At 57.2% G+C, this 17,476-nt stretch overlaps 6 protein-coding genes across 7 annotated transcripts; 3 read left to right on the top strand and 3 right to left on the bottom strand.

Annotated features, from left to right (window-relative positions):
- Positions 1-65: 65 nt before the first annotated feature.
- SDRG_11803 (hypothetical protein) lies at positions 66-647 on the bottom strand (the record flags this gene model as incomplete). The annotated part of the gene is made up of 1 exon (XM_008617858.1): positions 66-647. One exon carries the CDS (start codon positions 645-647, stop codon positions 117-119), a length of 531 nt encoding a protein of 176 aa, XP_008616080.1. The 3' UTR covers positions 66-116.
- A 1,070-nt stretch (positions 648-1,717) lies between these two features.
- Positions 1,718-8,344, top strand: SDRG_11802 (the record flags this gene model as incomplete). 2 transcript variants are annotated; one of them, XM_008617856.1, is made up of 50 exons in its annotated part: positions 1,718-1,831; positions 1,872-1,936; positions 1,981-2,067; positions 2,115-2,171; positions 2,212-2,273; positions 2,318-2,379; positions 2,425-2,518; positions 2,566-2,653; positions 2,702-2,807; positions 2,853-3,098; positions 3,149-3,272; positions 3,318-3,409; positions 3,461-3,539; positions 3,589-3,642; positions 3,690-3,811; positions 3,856-3,954; positions 3,999-4,130; positions 4,181-4,369; positions 4,414-4,464; positions 4,516-4,530; positions 4,585-4,642; positions 4,689-4,788; positions 4,845-4,858; positions 4,910-4,948; positions 5,001-5,033; positions 5,078-5,103; positions 5,145-5,223; positions 5,274-5,334; positions 5,378-5,511; positions 5,555-5,601; positions 5,654-5,699; positions 5,747-5,808; positions 5,857-5,926; positions 5,971-6,100; positions 6,149-6,206; positions 6,253-6,339; positions 6,500-6,640; positions 6,685-6,762; positions 6,803-6,852; positions 6,894-6,955; positions 7,005-7,076; positions 7,132-7,226; positions 7,273-7,378; positions 7,430-7,539; positions 7,598-7,712; positions 7,759-7,823; positions 7,864-7,908; positions 7,958-7,996; positions 8,042-8,118; positions 8,159-8,344. In XM_008617856.1, 50 exons carry the CDS (start codon positions 1,718-1,720, stop codon positions 8,250-8,252), a joined length of 4,131 nt encoding a protein of 1,376 aa, XP_008616078.1. In that variant the 3' UTR covers positions 8,253-8,344. The 2 variants fall into 2 exon arrangements, with proteins under 2 accessions (XP_008616078.1, XP_008616079.1); XM_008617857.1 differs by having other exon boundaries at positions 7,864-7,996.
- Positions 8,345-9,106: 762 nt separating this feature from the next.
- Positions 9,107-11,017, top strand: SDRG_11801 (hypothetical protein). Its single transcript, XM_008617855.1, has 2 exons — positions 9,107-9,355; positions 9,402-11,017. The coding sequence occupies exons 1-2, from the start codon at positions 9,353-9,355 to the stop codon at positions 10,854-10,856; spliced, it is 1,458 nt and encodes a 485-aa protein (XP_008616077.1). The 5' UTR covers positions 9,107-9,352; the 3' UTR covers positions 10,857-11,017.
- A 353-nt stretch (positions 11,018-11,370) lies between these two features.
- SDRG_11800 (hypothetical protein) lies at positions 11,371-12,734 on the bottom strand. The gene is made up of 7 exons (XM_008617854.1): positions 12,492-12,734; positions 12,238-12,445; positions 11,947-12,186; positions 11,893-11,904; positions 11,751-11,848; positions 11,616-11,698; positions 11,371-11,569 (listed from the first exon to the last, which is right to left on the bottom strand). Exons 1-7 carry the CDS (start codon positions 12,677-12,679, stop codon positions 11,517-11,519), a joined length of 882 nt encoding a protein of 293 aa, XP_008616076.1. The 5' UTR covers positions 12,680-12,734; the 3' UTR covers positions 11,371-11,516.
- Positions 12,735-13,329: 595 nt separating this feature from the next.
- Positions 13,330-15,110, top strand: SDRG_11799 (hypothetical protein). Its single transcript, XM_008617853.1, has one exon. The coding sequence runs from the start codon at positions 13,356-13,358 to the stop codon at positions 15,039-15,041; it is 1,686 nt and encodes a 561-aa protein (XP_008616075.1). The 5' UTR covers positions 13,330-13,355; the 3' UTR covers positions 15,042-15,110.
- A 234-nt stretch (positions 15,111-15,344) lies between these two features.
- Positions 15,345-17,188, bottom strand: SDRG_11798 (hypothetical protein). Its single transcript, XM_008617852.1, has one exon. It carries the CDS (start codon positions 17,181-17,183, stop codon positions 15,447-15,449), a length of 1,737 nt encoding a protein of 578 aa, XP_008616074.1. The 5' UTR covers positions 17,184-17,188; the 3' UTR covers positions 15,345-15,446.
- Between the last annotated feature and the right edge of the window lie 288 nt (positions 17,189-17,476).

The raw sequence follows: 17,476 nt of genomic DNA, 5'->3' as shown, positions 1-17,476 counted from the left end.
GGACGACACTACGAAGCATGGAGCCAACACCTCGAACGGTCGAGTCACGCCTGCATAGATACCAGTTGAGGATACACAAATTCGTTAGCGGTTTATGTTCTACCGCTGGCACAGCACTATCGACTTGGCGTCGCGAGTGGCGTCGGGAGGATCGTGAGGCCGTTCATGGATCCATTGTTAAGGTACATGCGATCGATCAAGATGGTCATGTTGGCTTCAAATGCAATGCCCGCCCCGGCCGTGGCCGTAATGTTGCATTTCGTCCAAGTACTTGGCGCAAGGACGTCACGAACCTTGGCGCTATCGAGGTGGAAGGCGCGCGTCGGGCCAAACACTTTGGAGAGAAGCGTGAGCGAGCCAAAGCACACATTGGAGGGAAGGTCGAGGCGCAGCCAGAGAAGGTTGGCTTTCTTCTTGGCGAGCAGCGTGAACGGGTGCTGAACATACGACGACGACGGGGCGCAGAAACGAACTTGCTGCAGGTCGCTGGACGATGCAATCACCAGCGCAAAGCAGGACGCGGTACTTGCTGTCGTTTGCAAAAGGATTTGGTCGGGCTCGGTCATGGCGTCCGCCACAAGGACGCTCAGCACGATCACAAGCACCATGGCGAGGAAGCAGCCGCCCTCGCGTTCGTCATGACGCATATTGCACGATAAACGTAGCGACGGGTGAAGAGCACGGCGCGAGGTAGTATCCCACACCCCAAGGATGTGCCAAGCACGAGTCGATCCCACGGACCACGCTAGCGCATCCTGAAGCCGCGACCACATCCTTTGGCACCGCTTGATGTGGCATCGTGTGTCCTACGCTGCTCTCGCGGACGTCAGGTGATAAGGAGGGCAACAAGCCTGATAAGAGTCTCGTCGGCCATGTCCCATAGTACAATTTTATACCTGGCGGTACCAGTGCCTGAACCGCTAGACGGAAGTAAGTCGACAAGAACCACACCTTCTTGACTGCATGTAGACACAACGACGACCAGTCTGCATGCGGTCACGGCCCCCTTGGGTGAAGTCTTGCCAACAACACTCTCGGGCTACCTCTACTCCAAAGCCGGCCTCCAACATGCACCGAGCTACCTCTGGCCCGTGCTCCGCGCCTGCGTCTGGTTCAACGTCCGCAACGATCTCGCGCCGACCTGCCAAGTCCATGGACAATTGCCATCAAGGCCGCGCGTGTCGCTCAAATGCACTTGCACCACAGCTTCGTTCAAAATCCCGGGCAGATGGCTCTACGTCGCCTTCTCCGGCTCCTCGCTCAACACGAGTGGCCGCGCCAGCACCTTGTCCCGCGGATCGCGCTCCTGCCTCCGCCGGCCTAGATCAAGATCAACACCAGCGCCTACACAACGAAGAAAGTCCGACAATTTTATTTAGCGCAGATTTACGTATCTATTTTAATAGACGACCCACTGCAACAACTTGAAAGACGCGACGACCAGTTTGACTCTGACTGACGTTCTTGGCTGCGCCGCCGCTCCCCGAGTGTTTGACCCGTCCGAGCAGCTCCGCCTGTGTAAGCCGAGCTCTCGCTATGGATGATCGAGCGCTGACCTCCGTCGTTGACGCCGCAGGAAGGACGAGCATGTGTTGCACACTCGCACCGTGTGCCACGTCATGCACCCTCTTTTGCGACGGGTGACAATCTTATACCCCTTTTTGACACGGTCCTACGTGTTTTGACACCATTTCCATCGGCAGAAAGATACCGCGGGATGAAGGCAGAGGTCCGACCGAGCCTCGGGCCGGCGCCGAGCTCCGACGCGCCCAAGACAACCGCGTTTCAAGTCGGTAAGGTCGCCACGGACCCATGGAAGGCTTCGTTCCAGGTAGAAGGCCGGCTATCGATCGATGCGAGCGGCCACGTAGGACGCCAGCATCAGTGTCGGCGCCGGCGAGAAGGAAGAGTCCTACATCCCTGTCCAGCTCGCACGGTGCGACCGATTCGACGGCGGTGAATGCACACGTGCTAGGGTAGGCAGTCGCTGCAGCGCGTGGTCGATGACATGCACGAGATGAAGGCGCGGCAGCAGGAGAAGGTCCAAGCCATCATGGATCGCTACGCGTAAGCTACGCGCTGCCATGACGCTTGAGCGAACGACGCATGCGTAGGGCCATTGAAGCGTCGACCAAGCAGCATTACGAGGCCTTCGTCCTCGACATCAAGCGGTACCGACGCCATATGCTGCGTCGTCGTCATGGCTTCTAGGCGCGCGCTGGAGCGCGTTCAGACCCAGAAGCAGCAGTACGCGCAGCTGCGGCTCGAGACTGGTACTCTCCATCCAAACAGAATCATCTCTATCCACTGTATGTAGACGCCGAACGCAAAGTGGCGACCGCCCACATTGAGAGTCTCGAAGCCAGTGCACGTGACATGGTAGGCTTCCATTCTGAACCACGCATACCAGAGTTTGCCATCTAGCACGACCGGCAAGTCCAGATGCTCGCCATGTACCAGTCGGAGCGCGAGACACTGCTCGTCGACCAAGCACTCGAGCTCGGGTCGCTTAAAAGAGGTACCGTTTGGGGGCCTTTGGACCTTGCCGTTGGCCCGGTTTTGTAGCCTACGAGGTGGAGCAGACTCGACTACGCGAGCTATGGCTGGCCAAAACGGCGACGTTGGAGCAGGCCTACCGCTGGCTGCACATGCGGTTCGTCCGGAAGCATGACTTTTCTTCATCCAACGTCCTTGTCCGTAGCTCGGAAGACGATGCGGCGCGCTGTGTGGAGCTCGAAGCGACGCTGATGGCGGTCACGGCGACCGCCAAGCATCAGCAGATGGACCAAGTGGCGAGTGCTCACATCGTACAAAGCGTCCCGCCTCCTGCTCTTCACAACCCCGTCTCGTAGGACAAGGCCATTGCACTGCACGTGGCGCAGGTCGTCTCCGACTTGTGTTGGCAGGTCGCGCTGCTCGATCGCCCTCTCGGCGTGCATCAAATGACGGCGACCGAGACGCCGCGAAGCGCGATCGTCTCGCCCACGCCGCGCCGGCCGTCCGAGCCCAAAGATGTCATTTGCCAAGAGACACAAACGATCCTCGACCTTGTCCAGAACGAAGCCTCTGAGGCGCAGACGGCTCTCGTGGCGGCCAAGGTACACGCACCTAGGCAGGCGTATCGTCCATCGTTTGCTGCATCGAGTAGCGCTGCGAGGAAGCGTTGCGGCACCAGCTTCGCGCCGCCGAGCACACGCGCGACGTGTGTGAAGCGCAGATCGTCCGTGACGTGCTCGACCAGCTCGTGCTGGAAACGGCCTGTGCACACGCAGGTAGCGTCCGACTCGCGCTGTCGTCGCGCTCAAGTGGTTGCATAGCCCACAACACGCCGGTCGTCACACGTATCGAACCCACACGCGTGTCGCCCTCGCCGTCGCTACCTCTCTTGCGCCCGCCCGCGTCGATCCACGTAGCACAACGTCCGGTTCGTATCAAGGTATCAATCTTGGGTGTCAACTAGATCCCGCCCGAGTACGACCATTTGATTGCGTGCGAGTTGGACATGGAGGCCCTTCGCGACACGGCCGAGGCGCTCAAGAGTATATTAGGTTATGTACAATATTGTCTGTAGATATACCACGTATATAGCGACCACATCGGACCTGCACCACAAGAAGACAGCGGCCAAGCAAGCCATCAAAGGTCCACCACCGTTTTTAACAAAACTAGGAATAGCGCCAACCATGTAGATTGGCTCGCCGACTTTGAAGCGACCAACCACCGGGAGCCGTCGATTCAAGACAAGGCGCAGGTCAAAGACATGTACATCGCCTTCAAGCAAGCCGAAGAGCAGTACAACCGGTCGCGCGAGGTTCGACTATCGTACTAGAGATTGTGTACAACTTAGTCGAGTAGCAACTCAATGCGCAAAAGCAGCTCTACACGGCAAAGTTGGCCGAAGTCGAGACGCTGCAGTCGAGCCAGACGATGCAGACGTTTCCTCACCACACACTGGTAGCGTCATGGGTTCGAAGTATGACAACCGACATTGGTCGTAGGTGGCCCACCTGCGCGCGGCGCTCGATGACACCCAGCGGCGGCTCGACGTTGCGTTGCACAAGCCTGTCACGCCGGCGCTCGTCGACCGCAGCGGCCGCGCGTCGACGCCGCACGTTCCGCCGCGCACCAACGTAGCCCTGCATGCCTTGTATCGCAGGGTGCTCCACGATGAGATGGATAGGAGGCCATGACAGCGCTGCAAAAGCGCGTCGAGGAGCTCTCAGCGCAGCTCCAAGTCGCTCAAGCCAATGCGCAGCTCCACGCGTCGGCGTCCGAGCCCAACAGCCTTGGCACGGCGGACGTGATGCCAGCAACATCGACAACGACAGCGACTGACCGTCTAGTGGCAAACTCGTCGAGCTCGGAAGCGGTAGCCGTGCGTAGTACGACTGTGTTGCACGACAGAAGATGTAGGTGCAGCCCACTTCTGTGCAAGCACCGACGGGTCTCGAGCAAGCAACAAAGGTGGACCCTTTGCTGGGTGTCGACAGGCCTTATCTATAGTAATGTTGATAGGAGGTGGTGCACGACGTAGCCAAGGCAGCCAAGCTGGAGTCTGAATAATGCGGTCAGAGTTGCGTGTAGGAAGCGGCGTTGCAAGCCGCTTTGGACGACGCGCAGCACGCCCAAGCGGATCTCCAGCGTACATGCAGCGTCTATCCATGACAATAATGCCCATCCTTGCATAGACAATGTTGATACGCTCTACGACCGTATTCGCGTGCTCGAAGCCGACGCCGCGACGCGCGCGACCGAGCTCGCTGCAGGCACGTGGGTTGCTTATGGGCTGTATGAAATTATGGGTCTGTAGCCAAGGAAGAGAGCGCCCACCATGCGTCACGCAGTGCTGAATACGACGGTAGATGGATACAACTGGCGAGGGTTGTATAATTGGGTCACCATGCCGTAGATGACTCGACGCCAGATGACACGACTCCAGACGATACCAGTGCGCTCGTTGGGATAGCCACCAGTTGTTGAGCTTCTAGCGTTGTCTGTAGCTGCGATGGGCGACGCCGAGGCGTCACTGCCAGGTATGCATGGCATCCCGCCTGGTTCTGTCGTCAACATGGCGTAGAACCTCTTCTCGACGAGCCCAAAGAGGTCTATTCGTTCAAAACGACGTGGGCCAACCCTAGTCCTAGTCGCCGCTCCCAGCCTGCCTCGCCAGTGTCAAGGCTGCGATCGAGAGCGGCAAGGCTGCATGGAACAAGGGTGACAAAGGTAGCAGGAATGGTATAGACAGTATGGTGTATGTGGCTGGGTGTGGCTAGTGCTCTGCCACGACGTGCTGCTAAGAGCGTGCAACGACATTATCGACTGCGACCTGCCTCTGTACGTCATTATGATCGACACCTCATCGTCATGGTGGCCGTAGCTCCTGCGCTGAGAGCGTCGCCGCCATCAAGCAAACCATTGCCGAGACCAAGACCCTCGTGCCTGGGAAAGCGGCCGTCGCTTTGCGCAAGCAGCTCGATGCATTTGTCGTCCTCGCCGACGCCGAGCCGATCGGTACGCTGAAGCACTACCGTTTCCCCCGACATGCTTGTGGTAGCTGTGCCCCGACCGCAGTCCAAGACAGACCGTCTCAACTTGATGACGGTCGGTCGACTGCGATCGTGGTGGATCTTACTCAGATTTGAGATGGGACTAGGCTGACGCTGCCGCCGCGTCAGCGGACCCGAGCCCCAACCCTGCTGGTACAAATCGCAAACTCGAGTAAGACATGGATACAGAGACTGCTTAGGGACAACCAAGATACTCAACGAGTACAAGCAAAAGCTCAAGGCCATGGAGTCCAAGCTCAAGGTGCTGTGTCGGCGGCAAGGAAAAATGCGTTATTCCAGAATGTTGTAGGCCGACAAGGTGAAAATCACCCAACTCGAAAACGCACTCGCTAAGGCTGACGCGGCTGCCGCGCTCGGAGGTTGAGACATTGATATTTTTACTTGGATATGAAATGCTGGGTAGGCAAAGGCGGCAAAGACGATGACGCCAACAGCCGCCTCTTGAACAAGAAGCTCCAAGATGCGGAGAAGAAGGCCAAAACTGCGTTGGACGAGGCCGAGAAGCAAGCGACGCGGCGCATTGCCAGCCTCGCGTATCCGATCGTACCTTGCGCTGTTCAATAGTGAGTGTATACCACTAGGAACGAGCTGCAAGCGGCAACGACAAACGTGACATCGCTCACGGCCAAGATCGACGAGGTACCTCATGTACAGCATTGTCCTATGCCCTATGCGACACGCCTAGCTCGACGCTCAAGTGACCGAATTAAGCACCAAAGCAACGCTGCTCAATAACGTCCAAGGCGAAGTTGAGAAGCTGCGCCAGGACGCGGTAAGCTCTATGTAAGGTGATGACGCTGCATCGTCCTCTAGGCCACGGCGGCGCAAACCGCTCAGGAGCTCTCGACGCTCCAAGGGGCCTTTTCGAAACTCGAAGACAATTACAAAGAAGGACTAGAGATCGGTATCAAACGTGCTAACTCGTCGTCTAGGAAGAACAAGCGCTGCGAAAAAAGTACTACAACACCATCGAAGACATGAAGGGCAAGATCCGCGTCTACTGTCGGTGTCGCCCCATGAGCGGGTCGGAGCTTGAGCGTGGCTGTCACTCGGCCGTCAAGTTTCTCGACGAGGTACGCCTAACCCTACGCACACGATGATATACGAGTCTCTCTAGTATACGCTGGAACTCGAGACGCCGCGCGGCCCCAAGTCGTTTGCATACGACCAAGTGTTTAATCCCTCCAACACACAGGTAAAACAAGTGGTTTTGCCTCATACTCAGTTGAATGCAGGACCAAGTGTTTGAAGATACAAAGAACCTCTTGCAGTCGGCGCTCGACGGGTGCGTTTGTATCAATTTTTCAAGGCCTCACCTGCAACCAGGTACAACGTGTGCATCTTTGCGTACGGCCAAACGGGCTCGGGCAAAACGTTCACCATGACGGGTACTGGCGGTGTGCTGCTTCCGCGTGCGATCATTATTGTCTGGCTCAGGCACGGCCGACCATCCAGGCATCACACCACGACTCATCGACCTCATGTTCAAATCGGGCGACGCGCTCAAGGGTGCGTCGAAGCTTTGTATCAATATTTCAATTGGAAATATATTTTGGCGGTGTAGGCAACAACACCATTACATATGAAGCGTACATGCTGGAGCTCTACAACGATGCGCTCATCGATCTCTTCTTTCAACTGGACAACCACCCGGACAAGGTTTTTGACGGGCCCGAGTTGTAAGCATGAACGGTTTACAAACTAGGCGCCAAAACTAGAGATCAAGAAGAACGACAAGGGCATGGTCGTCGTGCAAAACATCGTTGTCAAGCCGTGTACCGACACCCACCAAACGCTCAAATTGTTTGATCGTACTGCGCCCAGAGACAAAATTGTCGTTTGAAAGTGAACATATGGGATAGATGCCAACAAGAAGCGCCAAGTCGGTGCGACCAAGATGAACGCCGAGAGCAGTCGGTCGCACTCGGTGTTTACGATCTTGATTGAAAATTACAACAAAACCACAAAAAAGGTATTCTAGAATCCTCTATTGAACTTTGAGAATCGGCACTAGTCGAGTGCACGCGTAGACGTCTGTGGGCAAGCTCAGCCTCGTGGACCTCGCGGGCTCGGAGCGAGCGGGCAAGACTGGCGCGACGGCCGATCGGCTCAAGGAGGCCCAAGCCATCAACAAGAGCCTCAGCGGTAAGTTCCGACGCATCAAGTGGACGAGCCTGCACTATGGAAGTAGCCCTTGGCGACGTCATTTCCGCCTTGTCGACCAATGAAAAGTTCATTCCATACCGCAACAACAAGGTATGCATTGAATAACTACGGTGCTGGAACCCCTTGTTAGCTCACGCAACTCATGCAAGACTCGCTGGGTGGCAATGCCAAGACGGTACACGACTCGTTGAGACGACTAGGAAGCAGCGACGATGTTACTTTAGCTCATGTTTGTCAATATTTCGCCGGCCGACTATAACCAGGTCGACTCTCACCGACGCAAGGCGCTCATCGTACTTGCCGAGTAGGAAGAGACTCAAACGAGTCTCTCGTACGCGTCACGGGTCAAGCTCATCACCAACAATGCCAACAAGAACTCGGACAGGTTGCTCCTTCTCTCTTGCTCAACTCGCTGAATGGCGCAGTGAGGAGGTCGCCAAGCTCAAGGCCATCATCAAGCAGCTCAAGGCAGGCCACGACGTCGACCTCGATTCGATCGCCGAGGGCGAAGCCATGTAGCTATTCCGGCTTATACCCGCTAAATCTGTGGCTTGGCGTGGACCGCGGACGATTGTTAACGATGGAGACGACGTGCCATTGGTCGAGTGTTTGGACACATTGTCTGCTCGTCCAGAGTCATCTCTTCCGCTGGACGCTTCCTAAAGCCGACTATTTTGCGCGGCGATGACTCTAGTCGTCGTACGAGTAGATAGAGCTGCCTCGTCTGCACGTTGGATACTGGCATGACATGCCCTTGGATAGTGGCATCCTGGTGTACCGTGGGATTGAAGAAGGCAGCCAAGCACGAGTGTACATTATTGTCTATACCTACTAGCCTTTTATTTATTCTACTAGTTTGCGACGGTGCTCGAGTCGCCGTCGGGCGTCAACTGCTGGTCGGTGGCGATGGCGTCGAAGGCGCTGAAATGGGCGCGCCAAAACCCAAGACCCACCGGCGTGTGTTTAAAAAATATTTCACATTTTTAATCCGCCCAACGCTCAAGAAGATACAAACACACAATATAACCAACTGCCACGGCAATAAAATGCAGCTTTATTTTAAACAATTAAAGCCGAAGGCTCGCTCAAGTGCGATTCGCTAAAGTCCGCTGCCGAATTTGGATCCTAGAGAGGCACGATCTTGGCCGATACCCACATCACTACCTACGAGAACGAACCTTACCTCCATCTCGCTCCATGTCTAGCCAATGTGCTCTTCCCAAACACTACTCTTTGTAGGTCCTTGACGTCGTTCTGCTCGCCGTACAACACGCTACTGACCCATCCAATGGTCGCGCGCCTGTTAAAATCGGCATATGCCACACGAAACCTCCTTTGGTGGTCGTTCACACCTCGTGCTCGTCCACGATCGTCCGCCGGCTCGCATGGCACGCTACTGGAAACGTCTTACCTCTCTCGACCGACTTGTACTGCAGTGCGTCCACCCACCATGTGCGCTTACAAATGGCATGTGCCACGGCGAATCCCGGTAAAGTGCGCATCGCACTTGAGAGCGCCGTACGTTTTTGTCTGGAGGCGAGAGCTTGCTGGTGGCCAGCCAACCATTTTGGGCCATTGCGCCTTAGATTTCACTGGTAGTTTTGAAGTGCAATCTCAACATGGTGCGTCCGGATCGCCGAAATCTTAGCGGTCTTATTGTGTCCGTAGTCGCAGCAATTCGTGCTTTTCGAGTCCGCTTCGGGCTACGCTCTCTTTGAAGTCGTCGAGGCCGAGCAGATTGGCCAGCTCTTGGACCAGGTCCAGAAGGGCGTCCAGGACCTCGCCAAGTTTGGCGCGGCCGTCAAGCTCAAGGCGTTCTCGCCGTTCACGTCGGCCGAGTCGGCGCTCGAGAACATCAACGCGATCTCGGAAGGCCTCGTGACCGACGACCTCAAGGCGTTCCTCGAGATGAACCTCCCGAGCTCGTCCAAGAAGGCCAAGTACACGCTCGGTTTGACCGACAAGGGCCTCGCGCAGTCGCTCACGGATGCGCTCAAGATTCCTTGCAACACGAACGAGACGTCGCTCGAGGTGCTCCGTGGCGTGCGCCTCCACTTCGCCAAGTTTATCAAGGAGCTTGACAACGGCAACCTCGCCAAGGCGCAGCTCGGTCTCGGCCACTCGTACTCGCGTGCCAAGGTCAAGTTCAACGTCAACCGCGCCGACAACATGATCATCCAAGCGATCGCGCTCCTCGACCAGATGGACAAGGACGTCAACACGTTTGCGATGCGCGTGCGCGAGTGGTACTCGTGGCACTTCCCCGAGCTTGTCAAGATCGTCAACGACAACTACGTCTACGCCCGCTGCGCGTCGTTCATCAAGAACCGCAACACGCTCTCGGACGACTCGGTCGAGGCGCTCGCCGCCATCACGATGGACGAGGACAAGGCGACGCAGATCGTCCACGCCGCCCGCACATCCATGGGCATGGACATGTCGGAGATCGACATGATCAACGTCGATGCGTTCACGACGCGCCTCATCAAGCTCGCCGAGTACCGCCGCCAGCTCCATGGCTACCTCGTCTCCAAGATGAGCGTGGTCGCGCCCAACCTTGCCGCGCTCATCGGCGAGACGGTCGGTGCCCGCCTCATCTCGCACGCCGGCTCGCTCACGAACCTCGCCAAGTGCCCGGCGTCGACGGTGCAGATTCTCGGTGCTGAGAAGGCGCTCTTCCGTGCGCTCAAGACCCGTGGCAACACGCCCAAGTACGGTCTCCTCTTCCACTCGAGCTTCATCGGCCGCGCGGCTTCGAAGAACAAGGGCCGCATCTCGCGCTACCTCGCCAACAAGTGCGCGATTGCGTCGCGTATCGACTCGTTCATTGACGAGCCGACGACCAAGTACGGCGACCAGATGAAGGAGCAGGTCGAAGAGCGCCTTGCGTTCTACGAGTCGGGCGCGGCGCCGCGCAAGAACCTCGATGTCATGCAGGGTGTCGCCGACGCGCTCAAGCAGGCGGCCGCCGCGCCGCTCAAGAAGGAGAAGAAGCGCAAGAGCGAAGACAAGTCGTCCAAGAAGTCGAAGAAGGCCAAGAAGGAGGACGTCGAGGTCGAAGAGGAAGAAGTCGTCGTCGAGTCGGACAAGAAGAAGAAGAAGAAGAAGAAGAACAAGGACTAAACACACCAAACGTTGCGCTCGCAAACTTGAGATTGGATAAATACAACTATATATACTACACGTGTGCCTTAGTCGATATGTCAAATTGTGTCTAGTCGGTGCGTCCTATGATGGACCCAAGAAATAATACCTTTTGCTTCTTCCTTTGGAGGAGCCGGCGCAGTAGCATCGCATCTCCTTCATGCAACAGCGTTGGCGAGAGGCGACTGGACTGGACCAGGGCTGTAGACGCAGCCTTGCCACTCATTCTTGGGCTAGTCACCGGCGCCTCTTCACGAACATCTCGCCCACCTCAACTAGTGCGATCATCTCATGCAACTGTCCAGCCTGCAGCCGGACGTTTGCTCCTGCACCAGTGCCAGCCATTATGACGGTACTGTTCAAGCTGCTGTCATAGCGCGGACGGCGCCTCATGTGCTTTGTGCAAAGGCAGTCCGGCCATCGCGCTCCTGACTTCGGGGCGTAGCGTCAAGGGCCAACAACCGGTCTGTGGGCCCTTGCTAGCACGTTGCATCAGCTTACTCGTGGGAACGTACAGTGTGTCCACGGATGCTTCGTCGGTGGTGGGACTTGTGGACACCCAAGGGATCCTCTATTTGTCTCTATCGTGCACTGTATGGACCCTACCCCTACGACGGTTGCTCGACAAGCTGACGAGCATCATCCGGAGGCGTCGTCGACCATGTCTTTGGCAAACTCGTAGGCGAGCCAGCCTAGAAGAGACATCTGTCCACCAGCGAACGCTGCAGGGTTCTGTACCAAGCAGCGTCGAGAAGGCAGACGGCGCCATGCCCCGTAGCGTTGGCCGTGCGAGTGCTGCCGCTTCCTTGACACTGGCCCGACTAGTCCATTCGACATACTGTGATGCTCTCGAGCAACTGCATAGGTACGTACAAGGGGGCTTGCTCGAACGGCGCAATGTAGTGCGTCACGACTTCACCGACAAGACCGGAGGTCGCCGCCGCCGCGACGATGCAAGCACCCGTCACCACCTACAGGAAATTGAGGCGCGGTGGCCGTCATTGCATCGGTTTACCGCCGAACGATCCTAGCATAGCGTTAGCGTGGGATATATCGCTACATGACGTACTTCTTTGTGCTCGCTGGGAACGACCGACTCGAGCAGCGTGGCTTTGGTGGCTTCGTACGAACTAAACATGGCCACATGCGTTGTCGTGTGGCTGAGCAGCACGCCCCGCAGGCTGTAGCCGGACGCGGTCTGCTTGATGCGCACCAAGAGCTCTTCGGTCGCTGTCCAGAGCGAGCCGTGCAGCGCGCCGGCGACGCCGCCAGCGACAAGCGCAACGCCAAAGGTGCAGGCCACCACGTTCTACGATCATCGATGAGGATCTGGTTGTTTCGAGTCGAATCGGGCGCGTACCTGCGGCGTCTGCGATGGCGTCAGCGCATTCGTCGTGAGCTCGTAGCTCGCCCACGTCGCACTGCCGAGAAGACTCGAGCGCACGAGGTTGGGCACCCACGTCCACATGGCCCACTTGGTGAGCGTCGCGACCTTGGCCTGCGGCGATCGGTGCTGGTCCAGCTGCTCTTTCGCCTCCTTGACGTACCCCGTCACGTCCATGAGCAAGCTACATCGTAGCATCCGATGCCATAATTCGTGCTGCGGTTGTCTACCTGAGGTTGTCGGACGCCGATGCGACGGCCTTGACGGGCACGGTCCGCGGGAACGAACCGACGATCGGGTTCTGCAAGCGCAGCCGCATGACCATCGAGCGCAGGCCGCTGCGCATGGCGCCGCCGACGGCCGCGTCCGACGACGTGCTGCTCTCGTCCGTCTCCATCTCGATCGCGACGCCGGCCATGCTGCGCCAAATCGGCCACTGGTCATGTCGAGATGCGGCGATGTCCTTGTTGTAGGATCTAAATAGGACTTTTATGGATTAAAATCGGACAAGGCCGAATCTCCTGCCACGGCGTCTGCGACACGCCACTTCAACTGCATGCAGCGAGGTTCTGGGGTGATCCTGCCGAGTACAAAAGGACGACACTCAACTAGAAACCCAGTTGCGCTAACCAGAATTATTATAACAGAGTCATCCATGACAATCTCAAGCCACAGTCTATGATCAAGTACGAGTCTCCACGGAGCACTACGGCCTTGATACCAACGTGCGCCTCAACCGTTGAAGTACTAAGTACTTCAACGGTTGAGGCGAAGCGAAATGGCCGCCATCAGTCGCTAAGTACTACTTGGCGACTAATGCCGGCCATTTCGCTCTTACCATGGTTCCGCCCCGTTCTTTATAACATCCGCAGCCGTGGCTCCTCGGTGTCCTCTTGCGCGAGGTAAGAACGGCGTTCGCAGCACCCGGCGAGTTCATGGAGCAGGACGTCCTTGCAGCTTGTTGTCGCAACAACGTACGACGATCAAGCAAGATCGTAGCCCTATTCTTGGTTGGCCAAGAATAGTCCCATATAGAAATATATATACATTGTTGGCAAGGTCATTTGGCGCTTTCGTTCGTGCACGAGCCCAACATGGGGGGCCTTGCCATTCAAGTGCGGCCGGCGGAAGCTGCCAAGGCTTCAACCGAGGTGCCCAAGCCCATTCGACTCGCAACGCGCGTCGATGACGTGGCCGCGGCGACCGTCGCCCCGCGCGACCGCGCCAACACACTCCACGTCTGCTGCCTCGGGCTCCTCACGGTCCTCAGCGGGCAGTACTATGGCTGGAACGTCGCCTTCACGACGGGCTTTGCACCATTTGCAGTCTCGCAGCTCGTCATGGCGCTCACGTACGTCGTCTACGTCTCGTGCGCAGCCGAGGTGTGTGGCAAAATCGCCTTCTCGGGTGGCGTCTACGGCTTGTCGCGGGTCACCTTGGGGTACTATGTGGGGTATATGGTCGGCTGCCTCGAGCTCCTCGAGTACATTGCGGCATCGAGCGTCTCGATCGTGTACCTAGGACGCTTTCTGACGTTTACGCTTGATTTGAGCGCCGAGTGGGCGCTGTTGGCATGGCTGTTTGTGTACTCTGTCTGCATTGGCTGCGTGGCGCTGCCCGGTCGCTTCTTGTGGCCCTTGGTCGTCGTCTTGGCGGTACTGAGTCTGCTGCCCTCGGTCCTCTTCATTGGCGGTACGATCCAACTTGCAAATCTCGAAAAATTTGGGGCTTACGCGGACGCGCAAGACCGGATGCAGCGCGTCTGGGCATCGGGTACGATCGTGAGTGCGTACCTCGCGTGGCTACCGTACACGACGTGGGCATATGCCGGCGTCGAGTGTCTCTCGCTCGTGACCGATATGACCAATTCACCCAAGGTGACAGTGCCCCGGGGTATGCTCTACTGCATCGGCGTCCTCTTTGTATCAAATTTTGCGATCGTCTGCCTCGTGCCGTCGCTGCCGCCTGGTATTGCCAGCGCTGCGACGGCCGCGTATCCGCTCACTAATGGTTTCCGGTTGGCGTACGACCTCTCGGCGTCGTCGAGTGCGTGGCTCGTCTTTCCCGCGCATGTGGGTGCTGCGCTGGGGTTTCTTCGTCCGAGCGGCCGGCTCGTGCAAGCGCTCGCTGACTCGTCGCTGTTGCCGCCATGGCTCGGTCTCAAGAGCGCAGCGTACACAGGGCGGTGGAAGGCGGTGACGATCGCCTCTATGTTTGGCTACGTCCTCTGCGTCTTGAGCTATTTTTTTCAAGTCTTCGCCAAAGCCTTGCCCCACCTCGCGATGCTCGCAGCGTGCGGCTGTTATGCAGCGCAGCTCGTTGGCTTTATCCTGCTGCGGACGTCGTACAAGGCCGAGTGCCACGGGTATCGATCGCCCTTTGGCATAGGCAGCGCCGTGCTCGCGATCGGGAGCTTTGGGATCCTGGCGATTTCGATTCTCGGGGCATTTCAAGACGACGACGGTGTTGCGGCGCTTACGTACCTGGCCTATGTTGTCGTCATATCGCTTTACTATTACGTGGCGTGCAAGGACCGGCAGACAGTCTCGAAGGACGAGTACGCGTCGATTTTTCGGTTTACCATCATCAAGTTCAACAACATGAAGCGACGCATGACGCGCCAGAATCAGCGCAAGTCGTCACAGTGGACAAAAGTCATTTCACTACTGCAGTCGAATTCGACGCTCAGCTCGAGCAACCGCGTGAGCTACGTCGACGTCGGCGTCAACCGCGGCTCGCGGTTGAGCCAACCCCGTCGGATGTCGATCGCACCGAAATGACAACGTCTCTCTTGCATGCGTTTACCAATCACAAGCGACCGATTCGCGATAAACAATATCATTTTTGCATTTTTTTGGTATTTGATACCCTACCCCTACCCTACCCCGGGTTCCGACGAGCCTGTCTCGGTACCCTTTGCAACGACTGGCGTGGTGTTTTCAAGCAAAGTAGCCACTGGCAGAAGGGCCCCAAGCCGCAAAGATCGACATTGCGTGTGCATTTCGATGCCGACAACCTCGGCGATGATGCACGCGCGTCATCGCCGTGTGCCTCGTGTCACGTACTAGTCGACCACAAAACACTGCATATACGATAGAGATCTTATTGTTAAAGTGAGTCTAATAGAGATCTCATTGTGGTGCTATACAAAGATACTACACAAATACGCAACCTGAGGTATCGGACTATCGTGTTGCGGGGTAGGGCGGTGCCGGGCGACGTGGTGCGCTCCCTTGGCGCACGCCAACGTTGATGTAGCTCACGCGATTGGTCGAGAGGAGCGTCGACGACCGTAGCATTGACACGACTTTGTGCCAGAAACGGGGCTTGCGCTGGACGCGTCGCGCGGCTTTTCGTTTGAGATTGTTGAATTTAATGATGGTAAAGCGGAAAATCGAGGCATATTCGTCTTTCGAGATGGTCTGCCGGTCCTTGCACGCATAGTAGTAGTACCCCGTCAGCAAGAGGCAGTACCCGAGCGCGGCGAGCCCCGCCGTGCCATGATCATTTTGAAACCCACCAATGATCGAGATTGCTAGCAGACTGTAAACGACCATGGCAAAGACGGCGCCGGTCAAGCCAAACGGGGCTTTGAACCCGTTGCTTTCGGCCTTGTACGTTGTCCGTAGCAAGATGAACCCGAGCAGCTGGGCGCCATAGCACAACGAGCCAACGAGAAGAAACATATTTTGGAGTGCGCTGCAAAAGTCCTGGCTAAAGTAGCTCAAAATGCAGAGAACGTAGCCAAAGCCACACGAGAGGATCATGGCGCGCGTCAGTCCGCGGTGCCCCAAATTCTTGAGCCCGAGCCATGGCGGTAGCAGCGTCGAGTCGGCCAGCGCTTGAATCAATCGCCCACATGGCAAGACAAACCCAGCAGCCATGCCCATGTGCGCGGGCAAGAGCAGCCACGTGCCAACGCCTTCAGAAATGCCGTACGCCATCGCGAGACCGTTGTTGAGCGGATACATGACCGTCGTCGCGGCCGCAATTCCTGGGGGCAGCGATGGCACAAGGCACACCATGCCGACGTTTGAGAGAAAGAGGAGGGCGACGGCGCCAAGGATACCGCGCGGAATCGTCGTCTTTGGCTGCACCGTCATATCGGTCACGAGCGAGAGACACTCGATGCCGGCAAATGCCCATGTTGTGTACGGCAGCCATGCAAAATATGCACTTGAGATATCTCCCGAGGCCCAGACATGCGTCGTGTTGTCGACCGGGTCCAACAAATAGCCAAATTGACGGAGGTTGGCGAATTTGAGGCTCCCAAAAATGTAGAGCACGGCCGGGGCATAGCACAGCAGTGCAAAGCCTATCGAAGCGTTCCACATGATGCGTCCCGGAAGCGAGTAAAATGCCACGAACGATGCATAGCAAGCGAGCCAGATCAACGGCTCGAAGCGCTTGTCCCAGCCGAGGTCGCTCGTGAAAAGCTCGCCAATAAAGAGGACCGAGACGGCGGTTGACGCTGTGTACTCGAGGAGCTCAAGGAACCCGACCATGTAGCCGCAATAGTACCCCAAGGTGACCCGCGACAAGCCGTACGTGCCGCCCGAGAAGGCGATTTTGCCGCATATTTCAGCCGCGCACGACATGTAGATGACGTACGTGACACTCATGACGAGCTGCGACGCGACATAGGGCACAAAGCCCGTCGCCAAGGCGGCGTTCCACCCATAGTACTGCCCGGCCATGACGCTCACAAGGCCGTGACAGCAGACATGCAAGGCAGTTGCGCAGTCGCGCGGTGCGACTTCGGCCACCGCCACGTCGTTGACCTTGCACGTGATGGCGTTGGGGGCCTCGGGGTGGGCTTGCTCGGCCGTCGGCGGCGATTGGACCTTGATCACTTGGCCTGTCGTTGGCTGCGGGTGGACCTTGATCACTTGGCCTGTCGCGCCTTTGATCGAGGCCAGCATGGTGGGTTTCCGAATGACTTGTGACAAAGATAGAGAACCGTGGCGCGAAACCTATCCGGATACGACCGAAACGATGGCGTGACGTATATGCATCCACCTGATTGGTGGCCGTCATTTCGGCGTGGTAGAAATACTAGTACAATGAACACACTATTATTTGTACACGAAACAATCAATAGGCCGACACGAGCTTCTTCATGAGCGTCTCTTGGTCGATGAGCGGTCGCGGAATCGGCTTGTCGTTGCCGCCGAGGTAGTTGCACCACACGAGCGAGTCGTCGGCCTGGATCGTC

Source organism: Saprolegnia diclina (assembly GCF_000281045.1).
Source record: "Saprolegnia diclina VS20 unplaced genomic scaffold supercont1.44, whole genome shotgun sequence".
Taxonomy (NCBI): Eukaryota; Oomycota; class Saprolegniomycetes; order Saprolegniales; family Saprolegniaceae; genus Saprolegnia; species Saprolegnia diclina.
The sequence above is the reverse complement of the archived record's forward strand: the minus strand, read 5'-3'. Positions and strand labels throughout refer to the sequence as shown.